Below are 26,167 nucleotides of genomic sequence, written 5' to 3'. Positions count from 1 at the left end.
CGCAAACCTGGGATCCACTGATTGCCCGGTTAGTTTGAAACATAGGATGCATTCCTTTAGCAATGCCCGACCGAGCTTTACCGAGCGTCGGACGGCATACGTCTGCCCGAGGCGTTACGTATGCCCGGTTAATTTTTGTTTTAAAATACAATACCGCGCCACAATATTTCTAGTTTTTCTGAGTGGTAGTTTCTGTTGCAGTCGTTTTCTGCAGCGTTTTATTCCGGAAACCCAATCATAATATAGTCAATGATCTTCTTATCTCCACGTATACAATAGTAAACACCTATTTTGAATAAGAGAAAGGTAATTGTAAAAAACCATCAGATGAAGTAATGTTTCTATTGTTGAAAATAATTGTTGAATCAGGGAAAGATCACGATGAATCTGATGGCAGTTAAGAAGAAGAAGAAGGAGAAGAAGAAAAAGAAGAAGAAGACGTTATTGTTTTAATGTGTAATCTAAAAAAATATTTACAGCAGAATTTGTTTGACTTGAAGATTACATAGTTAATGATCTTTTTTTCAATAGAGAGGACGCCCAGTGGGTTGATCAAAGATCATAAAATTATATAAAAAAGTACGTAAAAAATACTACTGTGGGAGTCTCAAAAAAATTGGATCACGTGCTTTATGGACGGCACCAAATAAAAAAAAGGATGCCAGATTCCCGAAATCATGTAAAAACCATATTTTTCGCATTTAAGGACACTTTTTTTCCTTGACCAGCCTTTGTATGGAGTCGCCCTACTGTGCACGGTTTGCAATGTTTTGTTATTTTTTAGTGCCACGAAAAAAACAAAATACTACAAACAAGGCAATAACAATACAAAAAATGACTGAGTGCCCGTGCGAACAATAAAATTCATGTAGAACCCCGATTATCCGCGGAATAGTCTGGCAGCGTTACCTCGGATAACGCAAATAGCGGATAACGCAATAGAGAGGTAAAAAAAGTGACAACGCTAAAATAGACATTTCAGCATGATTTATGCATACAGAAATCATTAAACTATAGGGTTATTGGGGGGCAAATTAGTTTGGTACTAAAACTATTGACTTTAGATGCCGTTTAGATAATCACCTTATGTTTGAAGCATTTAATGACTTTTGAGTCACCCTGTACTTCAGTAGAGCTGTCACATGTTAAAATATAAATAAAAACAGAAATTGCTCTCTCGATAGCCATTCGGCCGTAGTTCTATCCGCATGGTATCTAAGGAATTTCTCGTGAAATTTAGTTTATTCAATCTGATATGTTGGACAAATCATCAGTTTGGACGACTGTTCACATGTTCTAGGAGAGGTGAACAGATATTTTGTTCAATCTCAGCGATTAATAAGCATAGAAATTACTTTGATATTTGGGGGCAAAGTGGTCATAGGTGCATAACGACTTACAATCTTCTGTTTACTAAAGCTTATATACCTCATCACATTCTGCTCTTGAAGAGGTTCCTTTTGTGGCTATGACTGTGGAAAAATATTAATGGGCGAGTGAACATTTTGCCCCCACTAGGTGACCACTTTACCTCCAAGCAAAAAAAAAGTTCGATTTTTCACCTATTTTTCTAATGACGAAAAATGTACTATTTTCAATTTTTATAGTAAAAGTCGTTGCTATCTTGAACAACAATGAATTGAACTATAATATTCTCCGAAAAACGCGAATTGAAGCGGTATGTGGACGCCGGAAATGGTATTCCTTAACACGTTGATTGCCACGGTTTTTATAGCGACTCTATGGACATTTTGAAACGTATTAGGGCCATCGTTTCTTATTATAGTGGAAGATATTTTTGTTCGAATGCTTATAAGCGTATATGCTTATATTAGTTACCTTTATTATCATATGTTATACGGTCAGTCACCGGTAACTGACACAGCCTTGTAGAAAAGCAATAAACATAAAATACATCGTCTAGCCCCTTGTCGAAATATAGAGAGAACTGAAGACGGCGAGAACGAGCGAGTTCTGAGCGCAGGGCAGAACAGTGGCGAATGTTAACGTGAGTGGAAGTAGAAATTAGCATTTTCCAAGTGCCATAACCGGAAACCAATAAATAACCGGAAACCGGAAGCGATAGTCATCTGAGGAGAACTCTACAAATTGGCGCAGTCGGTACGATTGCATGGTGAGTATTTTAGTACGAAATCATCTATGGAAATGTTATTCATTGAGAATCAAAATGGCCGTTTTTTTTTCTCTGCATATAATTGTTGAGTTGTGTGGTTCATGTGACTCGTATGTTTGATGTGAGGGTGCTCAAAATGGAAGGTACAATTTTCTGTGAACGCTGCGCAAGAAAAAAAAACGCATTTAAAATGGATGAAATTATGAGGAAAAGACGCGAGAACGGCTGACGACCATGGTACACAAAGAAAAAAAAATTAAATTAAAAGAGAAAAAAAAATAAGAGGAAAAGATACGAGATCGGCTGACGGCCTTGAAAAAAAAAATTAATAAAGGGAAAAGATGCGAAATCGGCTGACGACCGAGGCACAAAAAAGAAGTGAGAGCGAAAATACGAAGAGCCGGCTGACGACCGTAGCGCAAATGGAGGCAAGTGAAGGGACGCGAGATTGATGGATGACCGTGCGGGAGGATAGCATGGAAGTTGCACGACCGGCTGAAAACTGACGTACAACATGAGGGACAGTGATCGTTGTATCTGTAAACGAAGAGCCCATCTAACGAGTAAACCCGAAAGCTCTGCATGAACTTTGGAGCTTTTACATGTTTACCACTACCATTACAGTTTGGAGTATTAGTAAATAAAAAGAAGCGACAAAAGCGAAGTGATGCAGTAGTGGTTTAATGAACTTGATTCATGTTTTGTTTTGTTTTGTTTTGATGTCCCAAGACAAAATCTCAGTGCGTGACAATATATATCATGTGAAGTTATATGAGCTAGTCATCCCTGTTATGCCTAGTTGACAACTTTGTTTACCATCTCCAGCTGATCATTGTGAGTCTTATATTGACGACGACAGTGCAAATGAGATTATCAGCGGGGACATCGAAGCCGACGAAATTATTTCCCCATTAAAAACTCTTGGAAACAGGACCGCAAGTTGACTTTCACGGGAGAACAAAGGATTTCGTTAATCTCCTGCGAACAGACCGCAACCTATGAGGAGACGAAAACGAGCAAACGATGACGATTTATCACTGCTTCAATAAAGCTACTGTTTTGTTTTCGTGGCATCCGTCGCTGATGAGTACCGGGTACCTATTTGCCGTTACGCTGTACGTCATCACCAATCCCATCGTGACCACCATCAGCAGAAAAAAAAAACAAAAACAGAAGAAAGAACAGCGCTAGGAAAAACTATTTCGTTATGGAAAACACCCTTTTGTGAGCGATTTATATGTTGTATGAGAAGTGTATTTCATGATAAAAGAAACCATGTTTTATAATATAAATTTATAATAAAAACATTTGTTCAACTCATTTTGTTTCGTTTTTTCTCGATCGGTTTGATTAACGAGCTTGGAATTGCAGTTTACCGTATTTGTTATTCGAACAATTTGATGTTAGTTATCAAAATTCTATAAAAAAAAACGTACATAGTGCTTATTTGAATGAAATCTGTAGGGTAAAACGGTTTGTTTCGTTTTGAATTTCAGATGGATTCTGAGAATCATTTCCCGTTAGATCCATTCAATGATGCCACTGATGCCTCCAATCTGCGTCGTGAATGGGAGGAATGGCACCGCTCATGTGAAATCGTTCTGGAGCTGAAGAAGATCGAATCTCAGCACGAAAAGCTTCTTTTTCTGCTGGCTCGGGGAGGTAGGGGCCTACAAAGAATTTATCACCACCTCGCACCCGTGGCGGGAGAAATCCATCCAGAACCGGTGAAAGTTCTGTTCGCTCCACAAGACGCTCCGGAGTACGACAATGCTATCATGCGCCTCAACGCCTTTTTCGTGGGAAAACGTAACGAAAGAGTAGAACTGGAGGTTTTCCGTTCTCTCCGCCAGGCCGCTGGTGAGACATTCAATCGCTACTTGTTGAGATTGCGTACGCAGGCCGCATGCTGCAATTTTGGTGAGCGTGAGGAGAAGGAGTTACTACAACAAATAACTGTCGGTGCGATGGATGAGAGAGTGCGAGATAAAGGTCTCGAAAGTACCCTGAATCTGGATGAGATCGTGAACTATGCGATTAACCGCGAGGTTTTATTGAAGCAGAAAGTGAAAACGCATCCATTTGGATCCGAAAATGGAGCCGTGGCAGTGGTTAAGCAAGAATGGACAAAGAAGGTGATGCCAAGGAGTGGATATTCCACACGACCGGTTCAGTACGAGCGAAAATCGGATGGTAGAGGAAGAACAGAATGTAGCCGGTGTGGATCTTGGCGGCACCAACGAGAATCTGAAAACTGCATTGCCCGAAATACTACATGCCACAGCTGCGGCGCTGTGGGCCACTTTGCAAGAAAGTGTACAGCTAACCGGAATAAGTCATTTAAAGCTCGATACTCATGGAAGAGAGCGGAAACTAATGCTTTGCGAGATGGAAATAATCAAAGCCCGGGATCTGGATATCCATTACGACGCGACGAACATAAATCTTCAGAGGTAGAATGAGTTCTTCATTTTTGCTAACTATTAGTATACAAACTGTAAAAGTTAAATCTTGTCTAATTAAACGATGAATAAATAAGCAAACACTAATAGTATTTTCAAATTATTTATTTTGTTAGGTGAAGACATAGAATGATGGAACAATCGTGGGGTTTATTGACCAACTTCCAATAGAATTTTTGATTGATTCTGGGGCAACAATCAACACCGTTACGGAGTATGACTGGGAAAAGTTGGTGTCTAACAACGCCAGGGTTTTTAAAAAAAAACTGCAAAGCGATCGACGATTTTTGGCATATGCTAGCCAGGAACCCCTACGGGTAGTGTGCATTTTCGAAGCATGGGTCACTATCAACGACACAAAACCCAAAATGTTTACCGAATTTTTCGTAATTCAGGGAGCACACAAATCTTTGCTAAGTAGAAGAACCGCAGAGGACCTCAAAGTCTTGAAAGTTGGACTAGAAGTTCAAAACATTGAACAGAATAAAGCTCCGTTCCCGAAATTCCCAAATATACAAGTAAAATTATCTATTGATCCAACTGTGGCCCCCAGAAAAATGGCTTACCTCAAAATTCCGGTAGCGATGGAAGACAAGGTCAATCAGAAAATCCAGGAAATGTTGGAAACTGACATAATTGAGCCAGTAACAGGACCATCCGATTGGATCTCCCCAATGGTTGTGGTTCCAAAGGGAACTAACGATATCCGCTTGTGTATCAATATGCGATACCCGAATCAAGCCATTCAACGGGAGCATTATCCACTGCCACTAATTGACACGCTGCTTAACAAGCTGAAAGGAGCGACAGTGTTCTCTATGATCGACATAACCTCTGCATACTATCACGTGGAGTTACATCCAGCATCGCGCGAGATTACTACGTTCATGACGAGTAAAGGTCTAATGCGTTTTAAACGATTAATGTTTGGTATAAACTGCGCGCCCGAGATCTTTCAACGGATAATGTGTGAAATGTTGGCTGGCACTGAAGGTGTCGTAGTTTATATTGATGATGTGGTTATTTGGGGATCCACAGTAGACGAGCATGATGAGCGACTACGAATGGTCATGGATATTCTTGAAGAGAATCACGCGTTTCTGAATAAAGAGAAGTGTTTGTTTCGAGTGAAAGAGCTTAAAATACTAGGATTCAAGGTTAGTGTCGATGGAATCAGCCCTACTGATGATAAAGTTTCGGCTATCCAAAACTTCAGGATGCCAGAAACGAAGGAGGAAGTACGAAGTTTTTTGGGCTTGATCAATTTTGTTGGACAGTTTATACCGCATTTGTCATCGAGAACGGAGGCTCTCCGAACATTCATCAGAGGGGAAGTAGAAACATTTGGCAAAGAACAACAGAAAGCTTTCGATGATCTTCGTAACGAATTATCCAGTGCCGTTCATCGCTTAGGATTCTTTGACCCGAAGGACCAGACAGAGCTTTACGTGGACGCATCGGCGGTGAGCCTTGGGGCGGTTTTAGTCCAGAGGGATAGTATGAACAAGCCAAGGATCATCAGCTTCGCATCAAAAGGCCTTACAAAGACAGAAAAAGTGTACCCACAAACCCAACGCGAAGCCTTAGCCGTCGTTTGGGCGGTTGAGAAATTTTATTCGTATTTATTCGGAATACACTTCACGGTGCTAACTGACCATAAGACACTCGAATATATATTTGGAGGAAAACACCAGGAAGGAAAACGTGCTTGCTCTCGTGCTGAGGCCTGGGCGTTGCGCCTACAGCCCTACGATTTCAAGGTGGTGCATGTTCCGGGATCCCATAATATCTCCGACATTTTTTCGAGATTGTGCCCGCAGTCAGATGCTTCGGAGCATTTCGTTTGTGGAATAGGTGAAGGACCATCGGCAATAACATTGGACGAAATCCGGAAAGAAACGGATCTTGATGATGCACTCAAGGAAGTAGTTAAGTCTATTAATACGCAGGTGTGGCCGTCAAGCTTGTTCGCCTATCAAGCTTTCGCGAAGGAATTGGGAGTAATGGATGGTGTTGTTGTGCGTAATGATCGCATCATTCTTCCTTCAAGATTGCGACAAAGAGCATTGGATATCGCGCATCGAGGACACCCTGGAGTAGTTTCAATGAAACGAAATCTCAGAGAGAACTTGTGGTGGCCTCAGATGGACCGTGATGTTGAGCATAAGGTGCAAGAGTGTGCTGGATGTGCTTCAGTAGCTTTACAAGGTCCTCCAGAACCTATGCAGCGCAAAGAAATGCCAAATCGGGCATGGCAAGATTTGGCTCTTGATTTTTTTACAGCTAAAGAATGTGCGACCTTCTTGGTAATTGCTGACTACTATAGCCGATTTTTGTCCGTTACTGAAATGAAATCATCAACTGCGAGTAAGACGATAGAGGTTCTGGAGAGTTTGTTCAAGCAGCACACGTACCCGGAAACAATTCGTTCTGATAATGGGCCCCCTTTTGCTAGTGAAGAGTTTGCGAACTACTGTGTTAACAAAAATATTCGACTAGTGCACAGTATCCCATATTGGCCTCAAATGAATGGCCTGATTGAACGACAGAATCAGGGAATCCTGCGAACTCTGAAAATTGCTCGTACAATGAAAGAAGATTGGCGGAAGGCGGTTAATGAATATGTGTATTCGTACAACACTACACCGCACTCTGTCACTGGAAAGTCGCCAATGGAGTTGCTTACAGGTCGGCCCGTAAAAGATCTGCTGCCGTCACTACGTACCGAACCCTACTGGAATCGCGATGAAGAACAACGGGATAAGGATATAATAAGAAAATTGCGAGGTAAACTATATGCGGATAAACGTCGGCATGCAAAGGTGTCAGATATAGCTGTTGGAGATACCGTTATGATCAGGAATTACGAGATGGGGAAATTGGAGCCAACCTTTCGACCGGAAAAGTATTCAGTGATTAAGAAAAGCGGAAGCGACGTAATTGTACTGAGCGAAGATGGCGTGCGGTACAGACGCCCTGTGTCTCACCTGAGAAAGTATCCAACTACTGGTGAACAAGATGAATCCGAGGATGAATCTGAGCAGCAACCTCGTACAACGGATCCTGTCGGGACACCAGCTACAGCGGACAAACCAAACGATGTTAAACCCCCACCCACGAAATATCCAAAAAGAATAACTAAGATGCCAGCACGATATGATGATTAATTTCCTTAAAGGATTTATTTTTTTTACCGCTATTAGTTATTTTCATAAAAAAAAATGGAATAAACATATATATTTTTTTTCGTTTTTTTATGGGCCAGGTTAGGGATGTAGAAAAGCAATAAACATAAAATACATCGTCTAGCCCCTTGTCGAAATATAGAGAGAACTGAAGACGGCGAGAACGTGCGAGTTCTGAGCGCAGGGCAGAACAGTGGCGAATGTTAACGTGAGTGGAAGTAGAAATTAGCATTTTCCAAGTGCCATAACCGGAAACCAATAAATAACCGGAAACCGGAAGCGATAGTCATCTGAGGAGAACTCTACAAGCCTGAGCGAAAACTCGGTGTCAGTCACCGGTGACTGACGTGGCAGTCAACGTGCTAATCAGTTTCATAAGGACGAAATTCGTTGTGTTAGAGGCGTTTCCAGGGTTCTACGATGGGAATATACAAAATCTGGAGAATGGATTCCGTACTCTAAATGTTAAATTGCTCGGTAAGGAAATTGCAGTTTCAGAAAACGAGCATATTGATGGACAAAAAATGAATGTCTGAAAAGAATTGACGGTTCTCTCGCATTGTCGGCGCCTCGATGCCTTGTTTGTAATGTTCTAACTATGCCGCATTTTTCTCTGAATATAATCAGAACAAAAATTAAATTCAGTAACGATACGATGAACGGGATCAAAAGATTTGAATAAACATAGTGGCAATGTCACATCATCAAACGCACGAATGACTTGCAAATGTAAATGTAGTACAGTAGAACCCCGACAGCGCACAGTGACAGCGAGTTCCATAGTTAATCTAGGGCTTTTACCGTAATTTGTCAGTGAGTGGTAGGCTCATGCTCTTTTTTTCGGTCATGATTTTTACATTATTTGGCCACTAGTGAACACGACTTTATTGATGGATAGTTTAATGAATTATGTATTGATAAAACATAGTTTTCACACTGAAATATATTTTTTTTAAGTTTGCACCTCATTTTTATTCCTTTATTGCGTTATCCGCTGTTTTCGTTATCCGCGCTGAGTTTGCCCGACTGTTTCGCGGATAATCAAGGTTCTACTGTATTTGTAGTAAATAAATGAGTATGTTTTCATTCTAATAAAATAGGTTTTTCCTACGACAATTATTTTTGTATACACAGATTCTTGGTACCGATTTTGGAACAGACTTTTTGAAGAAAAAGTAGAGATGAGAAAAATGAAAATGTGGCAATACTGCTGGTAACGTGTACCAAAACATTGGTCATATTTACTAATTATTCCTCTCAGTGTAGTGTAATTAGTGATTCCATCCATCCATTGCACAAAAGTTACTCAATCTACCAAACTTGTGTACAATGTTTGATTCGATCTTGTATGAAATAATAGGTTGAACAAAAAGATGTCAGCTTATATGAAAGCACCATGTTCGATTATCACAGCTTGTATCTAAAAATACAGAAGCTTTCGGATAAATGTTGATTAGAGGACGACGGGGTAAGACGGTCATCCTGATCATAGAGTACAATCAACCACAATGTATACAAAATTGAAACATTTCATTTTGTCAGCATAGATCTTTAGGATGTTTTCCGCAACCGCATTGACTTTGACGTTTACTTTTTATTTCATAATGTAATATGATAAATCAAAAAAGATATGGTGCTACTAAAATCATGCCGGGTAAAGTTGGCCACTACGGGGGTGAGACAGCCACATAAAATAACTCGTTATTCTAGCCGTATAGAGGATAATTGTCTACGGCAAAATTTTACTTGCTGCTTTGTGTCATTGTAAACAAACAATGATTCAATTTATATTCTAGTGTGTAAGTATTGGTGACTACCATACACTGCATGATTTTCGTATGTGTGTGCAAGCGCTGAGCGTAAATGAATGTTTTCGTATTTTTCAACTGTCAAGTTTCTATACCAGTTACATTTTCCGTTGTTGTAGTTGTTTCGATCAATCAATCTTGTAAATGCCGATGGGAAAAGTGCTCACGGAGAGAGAAGAAAGACAAATCGATGCATTTCACCAAGAAAATGTTGATATTAGAGAAATTTCTCGTCGGATTGGGCGATCCCATCCAGTAGTGCTCAATTATTTGGCGAATCCTCAAGGATATAGTAAGGAGGAGAGAGCTCCACGTAAATCGAAGCTCTTCGACCGGGATAAGCGGGAAATAGTACAGCTTCGAATACCTCAAAATTGCTTATGCAAATAAAGCAATATTTCAACTTCGCTACTACTAGGGTGACAATTCGTCAAATTTTGGTAAAAATCCTAACATAAAGAGGGTTTAAAAGGTTAAAGCTCCTCATCTTACACCATCTCACATCGGAAGACGTCTGAGTTTTGCCAAAGCTCACATGAGCCGAGAGTGGGTTATGGTATGTAGTGACAAAGAATGTACGCAGAATCTACACTGAGGGAAAATGGTACACCACGATTAAAGAGCTCAAGGTCGCAATTTCCGAAAAATGGAAAAATATCGAGAAATCCGTTCATCAGAATTTGGTAAACAGTATTCATACACGAATTTTCAAGGTTATTAGTCGAAATGACAAGGTTGCTAATTAATGACATATAAATCAGCCGATCGTTTTGAATTTTTCATTTTTAATACTTATGAATTTTGAAGTGGTATTATAGAACTGGACAGCTGGGAGGCGATCTGGCGTAGTGGTAACATCCATGCCTCTCACGCTAAAGGTCACGAGTTCAATTCTCACTCCCGACATTCTTCCAAAAATGGAAGTAAAAGTGACGAACCAGCCAAATGAGTTGAAAGTCACTATAATACAGATAATAAAAAAAAAAAACTGGACAGCTGAAATTATCAAATTTAAGCACAATAAATAAACAAACAACTCTTTTGAACGAAATTGACGTTAAATATACTTTATTTTAAGCATTCAACAATGTATTCATGTATCTTGATGAAATTCTAACTGTTTGTGTTGCAACGAAATAGAATTAGGGTGGTCTTATAGAAGTTAGACAGAGTGTACAGAACAATATGTACACATTCACCACTAAACACAAATTTTCTAGCAAACAAAATAATAAATCGGAGTTTGTCGTAATCTGAAAAGTTAATTTTTGTTGCTGATCATGATGTTTGACTTATACACACGCTAAAATGGGTATACGTAATTAAGGTTAATGCAATACCCTACACTAAGATTTTTTACTATAATTTTCCAATATTTTTTTTTTCAATAATTGCTTCAATAATCTGGAGAGTGCCTGTCTTCCCTCGCCTTCCTCTATAAACTTTTTGCATCTATATTTGGAATATTTCGTTTTTTTTAGCGAATAGTAGACCCATTTCAGCGTGACTTAAAAAACGTTGTGACTCCCTAAAACATGTTTTCATGTGTAAGCTGCACGATTTCCAAAAAGTAAACAATGTCAAAGTGAAAAGAGAAAAAAGAGAAATTGAGAAAGTTTCATATAAGAATCATCCGTTGGAGAATATTTTATAACTAAATTCGCTTCTTACCAGTCAAATACATTGGCGACGGGAAAACACCTGACTTTTTGCGGTTTCCGACTCTTGAACATTAATGCTGTAATGTCGTATTTTCAGCTCAGTTTCAAAACATACAAATGAAGTTTGTTTTATGATTTGATATAAACGTAAACTTCAGTATATTCAGTTTTCCAGAAAACATGCGAGTAAAAAAAACATGACTTGTAAATATCGACATGCAGTTTGTGACGTGACAACACGCTCTGCGCGAATAACCACAAGCGTTTCTCGTCACAGAATCATAAAACTGCTGTATACTAATTCTATGTTAGTCTCATGAATTCTTCTTATATTCCACTGAGATCTGATTTTCAAACAAAAATTGTTCACGCTACAAATTTGACATGGGACAATGGGTCTGTAGTGTTATAACAAGTGGGTACAAAGTCACTATGATAGTGGGCCACATTGATTCCTAGGCAATTGAACCACTCAGGGTCGAATTAAATTATAATGATTGCATTCTATTTTCCATTAAATGATTGCTCAAATGATGATCTCTGATTTGGTACCCATAAAGATAGGCGTAGTTCTACGTAAATATATCTAATGTTCCATTTGTAAACTGATTCATAAGAATGAGTATCTGATTTAAACAGAAATATAGCATTAACAAAACATTTTTCCCCAAAACAAGAAATACAAACCTAATGAATCTGCATTGTCTTATAAATCAGCTATAATTCTCCATGTTTACGATCGGAGTGAAATGTGTGCATCAAAAAATAAATAAGGCATTAACACGTCGAATCAAATCCGAATGGCGCTGTCTTTCCTCAATTCCAACGCCAGCATCAGCCTCATCTACCAACAAGCTAACTACGAATATACGGGATGTGTAAGGTACAACGCGTATGCAAACGGTTGTTCTAGAGACGAACAACGCAAGCTTATGAACTCACGGCAAACATAATTCACTTACTTCGCATTCCATGTTTTCAAAACATCCCGACGAATGTATGACTGTAAGAAAGGTTGTGATGTCTGTCTGCTTTCGTGCGAAGGTAGGTATATAACGAATTATGCCGTCGGTTTGGGGAGAAAGTTTGGGCTTTGGAATACAAAATAAACACCCATCCGAAGAGCTGAGCCAACGCCCGAACGGCTATGATATCCCTCGCACGACTATATCATGTTGAAATATGACTCACTAGTAATTTATGGCATGGAAAACGTGTCATCGTGTATCATGCGCTCAGTGTTTAAGTATTGTCTGCACTAAACTTGACGAGATAATGGCTTGTTGCTAGAATGTAGCCGGAAGCAGGGAGAGGAGTCGAATATGTGAATGGACTTTTTGTGACTCTGGGCGACTTCATGTTCAACTTTTCTGTCGTTATCCTTTGTTGGCTTTGTTGCATTGGAAGATTTAATAAGAAAAAAACCTTGGATTGGATATTGATCGAGTTTGCAATTGGACTATTCGGCAATTTGTGTTACATTATATCAATGTAATTATATCAATTCCGGTACTTTTGTTCGTGAAACAAACCGATTTGCGATATTTTTTCACATAAAGTTACAAAATAATTTGATTACAGCATTGACTATAGCAACAACAAATCAATCAGAAATGGAAAAGTAAAAACTGAAGCAAACAAACTACTAAATTTCAGTTTAATCAACGACACTTAATACGATCCCAAAGCAGAATACATGGGGAATGTTTTTGTTACAAATTTCCTGTTTTCCTTAACACGCTGAGCCTCGCACCGTATTTTTTTTAGAGTCATTCATGTTTACTGGCTCAGTTAAATTGATTAAAGAAGCCGAACTCTTAACTATATTTTTACTAGTATGTTTTCTTAGTTCTATGACGCACCGTAATTGGTGCACTTTTTATTCAATCAGCATCAAGAGACCGATTAAGCTTTCAACGGGGAGTACTTGCACAATATCAGTGTCGGTCCTAGATTCCATAGATATTTGATTGATAAAAAGAAGACTAACGCTGGATGACGACTGGCAAGGAACCAGTTACTTTACGCCCCCCACCAAGAAGGTAAGTTCCGACATTAAGTACATCTCCCACACCAATTTCCCAAAAAAGGTGTTTCTGTCAAAGATGAACCGCTTGAAGATAGATGTCGTTCCGAAGTCCGCCAACACTCCGAGGACGAATGACCTTCGGGTTAAAGTCCTTTAAAAACAAGAACAGAACAGAACAACCAACCTTCTGAACGCTCTCCCTGCGCTTTCCATTCAGTCCGCATCAAGAGTGTTTTCGCAATATGAGTGTCGGTCCTAGTTCCCAAAGAAAATTTTTGTGTAGATAGAAAATAGTGAGAAAATCGACTAGAAAGCAGTGACATTTTGTAAAATATCTGTAAACAAACCATATATATTTTAATTTTCTTATTTTGTAACTTTCAGTCCCACTCAGTCAGCGCTTTTCTACTAAAAAGCTCAACGTCGGCCCCTAGGGACGGGCACTGGACTTAAGCCGGGTTCAAACGGTACGAGTAAACATACGAGTCGGTCTAGCCAGTTACTGCAGTGCAGCTACTCACACCGTGTGAACACATCATGCCAGTTAGTGTCATGTGTGATCCGGCGTGCGTGCTACTTCGAAGTTTTTTGAATTTACTCGCACTCGCATCCCTCAAAACTTCAAAAACAGAATTTAGCGTTCGAATCAGGGATGCCAAATGTAAAGAAATGTCTCTATTTTTAATTTATTTGAAAATATGCGAAAATATTTATAGAAAATTATTGGAAAAACAAATAAAACCCTCATAGTTTCTAAACGAAATCGTTGTTATTTTGTTTTGCACGCTTTCTTTTTGAGATAGTTTACTTGAGAATCTTTAAAAAAATCTTTTAGACTGCCATTTATAGCATCACATACTTCCGGCATTATCTTAGCTATGGATGCTTTCGAGATACTAAAAAAAATGACAACAATCTGAACGATATTCCAAAAGAAAGGCACATCAATGTCGTTTTTAAAATTCACTCTTCCAGGTCTTCCAGGTATAGCTCATGAGTGTATCTTGGCGTAGTATTTTCGGACAAATGAAATCCAACAGTGTTTACACTTATTCAGGTGTTTTTCTCAACACTGCTCTGTACTCTAGAGGATCATCATTGTAGAGTTCCTTTTCCTTGCATCAAATTCCTGGCTCAAATCCTTTTGCCTTTCTGCTTTTTCGGATAGTACCTTCAGTTCGAAGAAATTCAACACAAAGTATTTTTATGCACGTTCAACGTGTATTTCGCGATAAAATTGTGTAATGATAAATGCAACTGAAAACCTGAGACGAAAAATGCCAATAGAGAAGTCGATTTCGGATCAATCATCTGTAAAATTCGAACCTGATTGCTGTTTCTGACTTTTTGATGGACCTTTGAAAAATCATCTGGCATCCCTGGTAAACCAATGCTGTAGTATCAAGTTTCTCGTCAGCAGCTCACACTGTGTGAACGAACAGGGCGAGTCAACCAACTGTCAAACGAGTTCACCGGCTCAGTAGCTGCTCACTGTCAAGTCTGCTACTAGCAACGTATAAATGGGCCTTTAAAGTGTTAAGGAACAAATTGTAGAGCAATTTGGTTGATAGAAATAATCATGTTTACCATGCATTTTTGGGGTAAAACCAGTAATAACAATTTGAAAATCATTAATTTTAAATTTTTCACTTCCAGAATGTTATTTAAATCCACTAATTTAGATAACACAACTATATTCTTCATGGCTGGCACTCACGTTCCTAGTGGATCTTTCGCCGTCTCATCGTAAGAATTCCTTGTGTCATTATTTTATTATTAGTAGTAGTACTTAGTTAAGATTTGTTTGCCGGATAACACGCCTTGCATGTATTCTGGAGTGACAAGCTCTAGAAATAATGATGTTTTCGGACCTCGGTCGACCTCTGTTTTTCGTTATATTGTTCACTTGTTTTACTTTATATTGTTCACTTGTTTAAAAAATACATATATAACCAAATTTCACCCCTATCTGCTATTTTTAATAGCTATATTTGTATTTTTATATAAACAACACCAAATAAATGATCCGTCGTTCGTTTTTCAAAACGAATTTACTTACGTTGTTAAATGCCAAATGGCTATTCGTCTCTTCATCGAACTTCACCCCATACATCGCCGGCGAGTTGGCAACCGTTTTGGATGAGCACAATGAATAATTGAAATTATTCTAAACACACACATGCTCGAAATGCGAAAAAATCCTTTTTTATCAAGATCCTGGTGGATCCTACAGCCTACATCCTACAACTACAGACATCAGCATATACGAACTTCCAGCATGAAACGCATACAAACAAATATGTGCACCCAATCGATCAATACCAATATCTTATTCGCCATTCCATCCTCCAAGTGTGATAGATCGCGATTCCAATTCCAACGTGTAACCGTGAAGCATCGCAATAAATCAAGTTTGTGTTTAGATAGTATACCATGTGTTTAATTTTCCAACAAGCCCATCCAAACGGTCAAGGATAAGACCAAAGTGCAACGAGTATCCATATTCGTGAGCTATGAAAATCCAGCCCTCTTTCAGCCGAAGGATACGCCGTCTCCCTCAGTGGTGTAATCTACTGAGGACTCGAGGGAAAAATGAACATAGTCTCTATCTCTAGTATATGTGATATGTGTTCTGTCTGATAGAAGTTGTCTTGTCTTTGATAATGATTTCATACTATGGATAGAGCTTTGGCGGAAATGCAAAGAGATTTATAGAACAAACGTTAAGTTAGGACTGTCTTCTAAGTATTGAAACAACATCGAGTAATGATTGTCATTAAAATTTCAGCAATTTAGAATTCTTTTCGTGTCTGCTAATCCGATAGAGAGTAAATTGCTCTACGAATACGCGAATGTTTACTTTGCGCCAATGCAAGATTGCTACATTTCATAGCTCGAATGAATTGAGGTCGATGAGGTCGATTGATTTTAGAATGCAAAAGACGAATCGATCGATATTCAAAGCAATCGGATTCCGGAATATGGGTGACTGATCGATATTGCTACCACAAACATGGTTCATTGCCTACGTGATGATCTAAATCTTTTATCACCTTGCACGGTAGATGGAGAATGTACAAGGCGTTTTCTAAAAAGCATGAACGGGACCCATCACTTATAAATTTAGCCGTCCACAGCAGCGCGTATTTTCCATCAACTGGATAGCCATTTAATGAAATCAATATTGATTTTCTTTATTTTATTTTTCCGTTTTACAACAAAAATATACTACTTTTTTCACTTTACATTGAACATTAAAGAGATCAAGCATGTCAGTTACGATAATAAAATATATTTAAAAAAAAAGGTTTTTTTTAGTTTTTTAATAATTTTTGTCGGCGGTCATCGTTAAAAGCGCTCCATTTCTCTGTATATTCTCTGTGGAATCTATCCTTCATCGATCATAATCGATTAATTTTATAGATCGTCAAAAATAGGCAACAACTATTAACCCTTTCGCAACGGATGCCGTGAAGGGGAAGTGAGGGCATAGCGGTCACCCTAAGGGATATACCAATTCCCTTCGTCCACACACCGCTTCAATTCCCTTTTTTCGAAGAATATTGTAGTTCAACTTATTGTTGTTGAAGTTAGCAAACAAGTTGAAGATAGATACAAGTTTTACTGTAAGTGCTCTGTTTAGGATCTACCGTGAGAGATCATGCAGTTTTTCCAATAAAACAAATAGTGTAATTGATGAAAAATTCAAATTCTATTTTTGACGTGGGACTACGTCTAACCGGAATATATGGGGGGTAAAATGAAAACATAAACACTGAACACTCGAACATTTTCTACTGTATCGGAAAGATGTTTGCATCAATTGATAGGGAATATTTCTACGCATCTATCGCAATTAATAAAATGTCATTTTTCATTAGATAAATAATTGAATAACTGTAAAATGTTAAGCGTTATCTAAACGCCCTAACTGCCTCGTTTTGATTGGCCCGATTTACGGTTTCCCCAACACAGACTTCAAAACCAAGCAGCGTTGGGGAAATCGGAATTGAAAATACATGAAAGTAGGGGGACTTTTGTTCTCTCCGAAATATGTTCCCTAACACAGACTTCAAAACCAAGCAACATTGGCGAAATCGACATTGCAAATACATGAAAGTAGGGGCAGCTTTTGTTCCCACCGAAATGCGTTTCCCTAACGCAGACTTCAAGTCCAAGGAGCGTGGGAAAGTTAGCATTGCAAATACATGCAATTCGGGGGCATTTTTGTTCCGACTGAAATGTGTTTCCCTACCACAGACTTCAAATCCATGGAGCGAGGAAAAATTTGCATTGCTAATACATGCAAGTCGAGGGCAATTTGTTCCGACTAAAATATGTTTCCCCAACACAGGCTTCAGAAACAAGGTGTCCAGGGAAATTGGGATTGCAAATTCATGCAGGTCGGGAGTATTTTTGTTCCGACTGAAATCTGATTACCTATAACGACTTCTAAACCAAGTTGTCTGGGGAAATCGCCATTGCAAATACATGCAAACTGCAATCAATACATACAAATGGTTACTAAGCTAAGATAGTCCCACGTCAACCTTGCGGTTATATCACAGATATAACCCACCCATTTTTTATCCCATCCGTTTATTAGGCTCATTTAGCAATTTTTATGTTAAGATAACTATTGTTGTATATTATTTAGGCTTAAGATTCCTATCCATCGATAAACATTTGTTTTTTTTATGTATAACACAGTAGCTGTTTAGACCTAAGAATATTCCAATTCTATCGATACACAACACATGCCGCCTTTTTTTCCTTTGAAACTCTAATAAAAAACCGGTTTTTGGCTGCACTAAAAAAAAATGTTTTAATTTTCGCGTAACCAAAGGCTCAATAACGGTTTAACCGGCAGTGGCAACTACACTCTGTCCAACTTCTATAAGTCGAGGTGATGATCTTGCTGCTTTGTGTCATTGTAAACAAACAATTACTTAATTTATATTCTAGTGTATAGGTATTGGTGACTACCATTCATCGCATGATTTTCATATGTGTGTGTATTTTTCAAGTGTCAAGTTTGTATAAGACCAGTTACATTTTCCGTTGTTTTAGTTGTTTTGATCAATAAAACTGGAAAATGCCGAAGGGAAAATGAAGAGATAAGAAAGATAAATCGATGCATTTCACCAAGAAAATGTTGGTGTCACAGAAATTGCTCGTCGGATTGGTCGATCCTATCAAGTAGTGCTCCATTATTTGACGAATCCTAGAGGATACGATAAAAAGAAAAGAGCTCCACGTAAATCGAAGCTCCGGGATAGGTGTATAATATACAGAACAGCTTCTAATACCTCAAAATTGCTTATGCAATTTAAGCAATCTTTGAATTGATCTTGGATTTAGATTCTGGAAATCAAAATATAGATCATAGTTCCTAAAATATATTTTCAATGGGATCCCAAAGTCTATTCAGATTTGGATGTCAGATTAATCGATTCTTAATTTCCGAATCCATATGAGGTTTCTAAATTTTTTATTTGGATTTCAACTGATGATACTCGCTTCTGATCTCAAATTTAGAATCGAAATCCTGATTCCGGATTTAGATTCTTTATTTCGACTCCAGTTTTGTACTTTTAATTTAGATTCATGGTTGGAGTTTTCAGTTCAAATTCCCGATAGGGATCTTAAATTTACATACTAGATAAAACAGATTCAGATTTTTTTACAATAGATTCAGAGTACAGAATTTCGAAGTCTGTTCAACATCATTTTTGAATTTGGATTCAAAATTCGAATCAGGTTCAAATAACATATGCAGGTGGCAGATCAGATCCTCGTTACAAATTTGGATTCCCGATTTAGATATCAGATTTGAATTTTAGCTTTCAATTCCTGATTCAGATACGCGGTTCAAATCCCTTCTTGATATACCAGACTTGGGATCTAGTTTCAAACATACTCAAAATATAAACTTTGAATCTGTTTGAAATAGAACCCAAGTTTCCGAATCAAAATTAGGTTGAGCATATTTAAATTTGTATTCAGATTTCGAATTATTTACTTAGATTTTAAATTCAGATTCCAATTAGGATATAGATTACATATAGATTTTAGGATAAAATTACAGATTTGAATTTCTTTTTAATATTCCAAATTTAGATTTCGATTCGAAAATGAAATTTAGATTCAAAATCATTCCAGAATTCAAATTCAAATTTCAGATTCTAGTTTTCATTTTGCAGATGCAGTTTACATATTTGAATTGAAAGTAAAACAAATCTAGTGTCAAGGAATTAATATTAGAGCATTGTTTTTCATGAGTTATTGGGAAAAAATAGATATAAAAGTTTCTAAAGCAGTACACTTCACGCTTCCACGTTTTTTTTTAAATTTAGAATAATGCGTGGGGATCGCATGTTTTCTAACATTCAAATGAATATTGTTAAGATTAAAGGGTGTGTCACATCAAATTGCATCACGGAAAAAACGCTGTAGAAATTCGCCCAGTAGACCGATCCTTTTGAAAATTTTAGACAGTAAAATAAAAATTATTAACCAACTGCTCGCACCTTCCTCTTTACCCCGTCCATAAGGTTCTGTACAACGTCAGGTTGTAGTTTTTTTTGAACAGAAATCCATTTTCTCTTGAAGTCCGCCTCAGATTTGACAACTTTTGGGTTCTTCCGGAGGGCCTGCTTCATAATCGCCCAATATTTCTCTATTGGGCGAAGCTCCGGCGCGTTGGGCGGGTTCATTTCCTTTGACACGAAGGTGACCCCGTTGGCTTTGTAGCACTCCAACACGTCCTTTGAATAGTGGCACGAAGCGAGATCCGGCCAGAAGATGGTCGGGCCCTCGTGCTGCTTCAATAGTGGTAGTAAGCGCTTCTGTAGGCACTCCTTAAGGTAAACCTGCCCGTTTACCGTGCCGGTCATCACGAAGGGGGCGCTCCGCTTTCCGCAAGAGCAGATCGCTTGCCACACCATGTACTTTTTGGCAAACTTGGATACTTTCTACTTGCGAATCTCCTCCGGAACGCTGAATTTGTCCTCTGCGGAGAAGAACAACAGGCCCGGCAGCTGTCGAAAGTCCGCTTTGACGTAGGTTTCGTCGTCCATTACCAGGCAATGCGGCTTCGTCAGCATTTCGGTGTACAGCTTCCGGGCTCGCGTCTTCCCCACCATGTTTTGCCTTTCGTCGCGGTTAGGAGCCTTCTGAACCTTGTATGTACGCAGGCCCTCCCGCTGCTTGGTCCGCTGGACGAATGAACTTGACAAATTCAGCTTATTGTCGACATCCCGGACCGAACTTCTCGGATCACGTCTAAACTGCTTAACTACGCGCTTGTGATCTTTTTCACTGACGGAGCATCCATTTTTGCCGTTCTTCACCTTCCGGTCGATGGTTAGGTTCTCGAAGTATCGTTTTAGTACTCTGCTGACCGTGGATTGGACGATTCCCAGCATCTTACCGATGTCCCGATGTGACAACTCCGGATTCTCGAAATGAGTGCACAGGATTAATTCACGACGCTCTTTTTCGTTCGACAACATTTTTCCAAATTTACGAAAAATTGCCAGTGAAGCATGGCCAACGTGATCTATACACTCTTATCTGATTATAAGCGAAAGCTGAAGATATAATTCCTAAAAATTCAATTTCAACAGCGTTTTTACCGTGATGCAATTTGATGTGACACACCCTTTAGTGTCAATGTAATTTCCTTTCCATATGAGACATAACTTTCTATGAACACTGATGTACGATACAATTCATTGACACCACATAACATAGCAAAATGTTAGAGTCGATAAAATTATTCTAACCATTCCGTATGCATAGACCGCCTCGCCTCAAATGCTTCCCGTCGAGATGAGTGCTGTTTATCGGCAAACATCGTGTGATAGAGTTCAGTTGTCATGAGCAATTGTGTGATTTTGATTCTAGAACGCATCCCTTAAATCGAGCAACTTGTATTATGTATTGTCTATTTGCATTAATAATTTGTCTGTTTGTCAAGTGGGATTCAATTGATTTCATGAGAAAATTACTTCTAATCCCATGAGCATAAGCTTGAAGATTAGCACACTTGAGTTGGTGTGTCCAAGAGTGCTACAGAGACGTAAACAAATTGTTATCAATCATGGCAATCCTCACAAATATCATTTATGCAAGAACGGCTATTTAATTCAATCACGAAGATACAATTACAAAGTGTATTTTCGACCTACGTCAGTTTTTTAACTAACGAATGCATCAAAACCTTCAAATTAGATTAGTTCTGTGAACGACCCAATCGAAGCGGTTCAACGCATTCTGGTTTTCAGATTTGTTATTCCAGTCGTGGAACCTCACGTATGTTCTGTTTTCCATCGTTTTGTACGGGAAACTTGAATCGATGCATCTCGAAGTACTGGCATTCATGTACCTGTGTTTGCTGTTTGCAGGATATGAAACAGATACTTGAAGCGCCCTGAAGCCAACATAATATACACTAAACAAAACATTTCTACTAGTGTTGCTTCGGGTTATTCTGTAGAAAAATGAGTGTGTTTACTGAACCACTCTCGGACTTTGTCCGATATATATACGGGCTTCTCACTTGCACCATAATGGGCGTTGTTTGTAGAATTCGGTGATATGCTGGCAGTGTTTTTCATGTAAAGCTGTTGTTTCGTTTTTTTTATTTACTTTCATTTTACCCTTTCCAGGATTCGAGATCACTCTGTTTGGAAAAAAAGTTGTAGATGTAAGCCAATAAATTATTTTCCAGGCTTAGCGCCATAGGTTAAATTTATTCGGCTTGGGTTCAATCCGGACGATCTTTCATCTTTTTGAACTTTTTGAACGGAATCCCTCTCGAAGATGCCTTCCTCACTCTTTTCGGCGGAGGAGTTTTCACTCACTTCGTATAATAATTTTAGATTTCTGTTTCGCAGCAGCACGGTTCCGTTCTTTTGTGTACTGTTTAAATTTCCTCAAGGGCTATCGCGTGTTTCAATGTCACTCGTACAACCAATCCAACATTCAACCAGATGCTCGGTTGCGGTTGAGAGCGGCAACATTTTGTCTGGTCCGGAAAGTCGATACTTTGCCACGCTTTGCTCAACTCCCCTCGTGTCCCATCCCATCTTATGCTAGCATAGCGTACGTGGCAAGGCCTTGTCTTGTGTCTTTAATTTAGAAACGCCGCTCCTCCGTGCAAAAGCACCCAAATTGATGTGTCTGGAAAAACGTTTCCACTTCTCCCAAATCGGTGATTTTACTTTTATTCTCGTGTTGTTCTGCCCCATTCGTACTAATTCATGAACGGTTTGTCTGTTTGGCATCTATCAAGGGTGGGAGGAGACGGAAATAAACTTAGAAACACATCAGTCATCTTGAAGATGTCTCTAATGAAACCGCACACGGAAGGTCGATCACTTATCAGTGTTGATGCGCGTTTTCGTTATTCATTGTAGGCAATTTTTATCTTTGATAACGCACTTTGATAAACACAGCTAAATTATGACAGTTAACAGAAAAAAACGAAAACAGCACAGAATATTTTGTTCGAACATTGTTTAATCAAATTAGTGCATTTCGTATATTTGATGTTCGATACGATACAGTGATGAGCACAAAAACAATCCACCCTCATTTGAAATCAAAGTGTTCCAATATTGAGTTTTTTCAAAATTTTCGTTATTGCAATCAATACTACGTAAAAGAAGGTATTTATTTATATATTTTTTATTATTTATATTATTTATGTTTTATTTATTTGTATTCAGTCTTCGGCGGCACCGTACAGACTAATTCTAACCTATACTAAATTCTTAATTCTACATATGAAACATTGACTGGTAATATTAATATCGATTTTTTGACATAGGACTATCACTTTAATTTCTATTTAGGGGGGTAACTCTACGAAAAATGTAACGATTCATTAAGAGTTTTCAAACGCATATTACTCAAAATTGTTATTGCGACATATGTTGTGTAGTATATTATTAGACATATTATTATCCAGCATTTTTTTTTGCTTAAGACATGAACAGTGAAAATAGTAAAAAAAAACAATTTGACAATTAAAATGGGTGTTTTCTCGATTTTACAAGTCACTCGTTTTCTCCCACAAGGCAACGAGCAATCTTTTTGCCTACAATTTGGCGTTAGCTCACAATGTGATTAGATACTTATTATGAAGTATACTCGATTTGCCGATAAAAGGCATTTATAAGTTGTCAGAACCAATGGAGGGATGATCAAGGAATGATCTTGAAGATTGGATGATTTTACTCCACAAAGACTTGACGAGAGACTGGCTCAAAAAGTGAAACCTATCAACGTTTTTATTTTTATTAGATTTATTAGATTGAAGTTCAGGTTGTTGTCCAATCAATTCGTGCTCAATTCAAGTTTTATCGTGTAGGTCTTGCTACTAACAATTTATGGAATTGGGGTCCAGGATGTCATTATATCGAGCATGTTGTTAGGTTATGTAAGAAATGCAATTAATGGATTTGACTGGCTGCTGATTTAGAAGTTCGAACGGGTATACTTAGGCATATTTTTCAGGGCATCCATTTGATGTATCAAAAAAGAAAAAAAACACAGATTTTGAACAATAAAAAAACTCAATTCGAGCTTGAGCTTGAGCTTGCGTAGACTGTACAATTCGTAGTTGCTCTCCGTGATTGACCTGAACCAACCAAATTGCACGAAGAACACACAGAATGACGCTTGGGACTAGCAAATCATTCTCGTTGTGCAATTTTCGGTGATTCGAGCTTTAAATGGTCAATAACGACGCCGGCCACGTCCTTACAGTCACCAGGGGAAGGGAAGGAATGTTAGTATGATATTCGCCGCCCGAAGGCCAGAAGGGTCGCCTCTATAGCGTGGTTCCCTAGCGTTTATCAAGGAAGGGATAATTGTTAGTGGGAAGTGGTAAGAATCAGGATTCACTGTGGTAAATGATGTGATTATGTAAACGCGATCTATTGAATGGAACTAAATTTTTTTGAAAATCTCATATCTCAATACGCGGCAGAGATCTTTAGGTATCCTGAGAAGGAAAACTTGTAACATTAATTAGATTTTAAATTTTTTCTGCACATATTTGTTATCGAAATCCAATCGCAACTGCGAAGTTTTAACTGTGGGGAAACCTGAGAAGGTAACCGAAAGAACTCATCTAGAAACAATCACCCTCAATTAGAGTATAAATTAACACACTAAAGCTACTATGTTCATACTAGTTCCATATTTTGGTTAGATTTGATGAACCTCTGTGCGAAAATGCCACTCGAATCGTATGCAATCGCGAGAAGTAAACAGCTACACAGAATTGCACCAGTGCGGCTGTCAGTGTCCCCTCGCGCCACCCGAAATCGGTCAGACCAAGCGAACAAAATAGCTCGTCTCCCTACCTTAGCTATCGTACAATCAAACCATATGTACTCGGATTCAACATAACTGCACTCAAGGCTACGTTGACAGTGGATCACACAAAAATTTGACTGCACAACTGACGAAAAAAAAACAAACCACTCTGCCCGCTCGAAGCAGCTAGTCCGAACAAAGCGAGGGAAAGCAATGCATCCACACCAATATCATTCAATGCAGCTGCAATCCCACGACCTTAACATCTCGTACGGCCACACTCTCGCACACAGTCGCATCCACCCTCACAGTACACGAGAGTGTGTGTGTGAACACTGAATCTGATTTTAAAATCCGAGTTCCTCGACCCTTTGAAAACAAGGCTCAACATAGAATCGACGAGGAAAGACATTTGAAATTATAATTCTGCAACCACCTTATTTGGAATCCAGAATTTAAAAAAAAAAAACAACATAGTTTATAGTACAGCAGAAACTCGAAAAAAAAAGAAAAAAAAATACATACAAACACATATACAAACATTTGCGAACAGTAGGGTTGAGTGACCAAATTCTTCTCCTCCATTTTCCAAGTCCTTCTGTATGCAGAGAATAATATTTTTTTGGCAACAATACAAGCTAATCACAATCTACACAAACTACTTTAGATACGCAACATAAAGTGAATTCTGACAACTCCATAATGTGAGGCACATCCTGGAGTTCAGAGTCAGTCATTTACATTGCAACTGCTGCAGCCCAGTTAACGAAACCGAACATTAGGACGCACTCGCTAGAGAGGATGATGAATCTCACTCTCCGGATCAATCCGCCACTCGCTCAGAAACATGCTACACACACACACACACACATCCGCCCGTCACCTCCACTTATTCGAGTCACTGATTTCAGCGGGAACTCCTGTTTTGCCTATGAATGTACTCAAATCTGAAACCGTTAACACACAGCTGCTATATGAAATGAAATGAAATCGTAAATCTCTACCCACACCCACAGGAACCCACAATCAATTAAATGTAATGTTTATAATATGTATGAGATAGGGATCAAAAATAAAACTTAGCTCGTATCCTCAGTCCAGCGATGTCAGCGCTTCCTTTCGATGTGATACGTTCACTACGGCGGTGCAAAAAAAAAACCAAAGAACATCTTCATACTCGTTAGCAACTCCAAATCAATCACACGAAGCTAAGCATAAGGGGGTCTTCGTAGCCACATTGGTTGCGCGTCGCTTAGTAAGCGATCGATCATGAGTTTAAAACTCAGGGCCCTCATTGACCATCTTTGTGTTGTTACAGAATAGCTACGTCCACGCAACAATCATCAGCGATGGAGATCGATCCACGGTCGAAATAAGATCGATTCATCCATGCAACTGCTCTGCTCTGCAAGACACATCGGGCTGCTGTTCTATAAATAACTCAACAATGATCAATCAACTGTCTCCGCTGTCCGGTGGTCCAACTGGATAATGGAAGAACAGAAAGAATACTCTTACGCCTAAATGGCTACTGTGTGAATGTACCATATGTAATGG

General features: G+C 38.7%; 2 protein-coding genes across 5 annotated transcripts; both read left to right on the top strand.

Annotated features, from left to right (window-relative positions):
* Nucleotides 1–1,995: 1,995 nt before the first annotated feature.
* On the top strand, nt 1,996–4,672 carry LOC129777682 (uncharacterized). Of its 4 annotated transcripts, none has more exons than XM_055784101.1 (2): nt 1,996–2,134; nt 3,631–4,672. In XM_055784101.1, exons 1-2 carry the CDS (start codon nt 2,132–2,134, stop codon nt 4,594–4,596), a joined length of 969 nt encoding a protein of 322 aa, XP_055640076.1. In that variant the 5' UTR covers nt 1,996–2,131; the 3' UTR covers nt 4,597–4,672. The 4 variants fall into 4 exon arrangements, with proteins under 4 accessions (XP_055640076.1, XP_055640079.1, XP_055640077.1 ...); XM_055784104.1 differs by lacking the exon at nt 1,996–2,134 and adding an exon at nt 2,475–3,358; XM_055784102.1 differs by lacking the exon at nt 1,996–2,134 and adding an exon at nt 2,475–3,536.
* A 481-nt stretch (nt 4,673–5,153) lies between these two features.
* LOC129773934 (uncharacterized protein K02A2.6-like) lies at nt 5,154–7,763 on the top strand. The gene has a single exon (XM_055777609.1). It carries the CDS (start codon nt 5,154–5,156, stop codon nt 7,761–7,763), a length of 2,610 nt encoding a protein of 869 aa, XP_055633584.1.
* Nucleotides 7,764–26,167: the final 18,404 nt, after the last annotated feature.

The sequence above is a fragment of the Toxorhynchites rutilus genome, chromosome 3 (assembly GCF_029784135.1).
Source record: "Toxorhynchites rutilus septentrionalis strain SRP chromosome 3, ASM2978413v1, whole genome shotgun sequence".
NCBI classification, from domain to species: domain Eukaryota; kingdom Metazoa; phylum Arthropoda; class Insecta; order Diptera; family Culicidae; genus Toxorhynchites; species Toxorhynchites rutilus.
The sequence above is the reverse complement of the archived record's forward strand: the minus strand, read 5'-3'. Positions and strand labels throughout refer to the sequence as shown.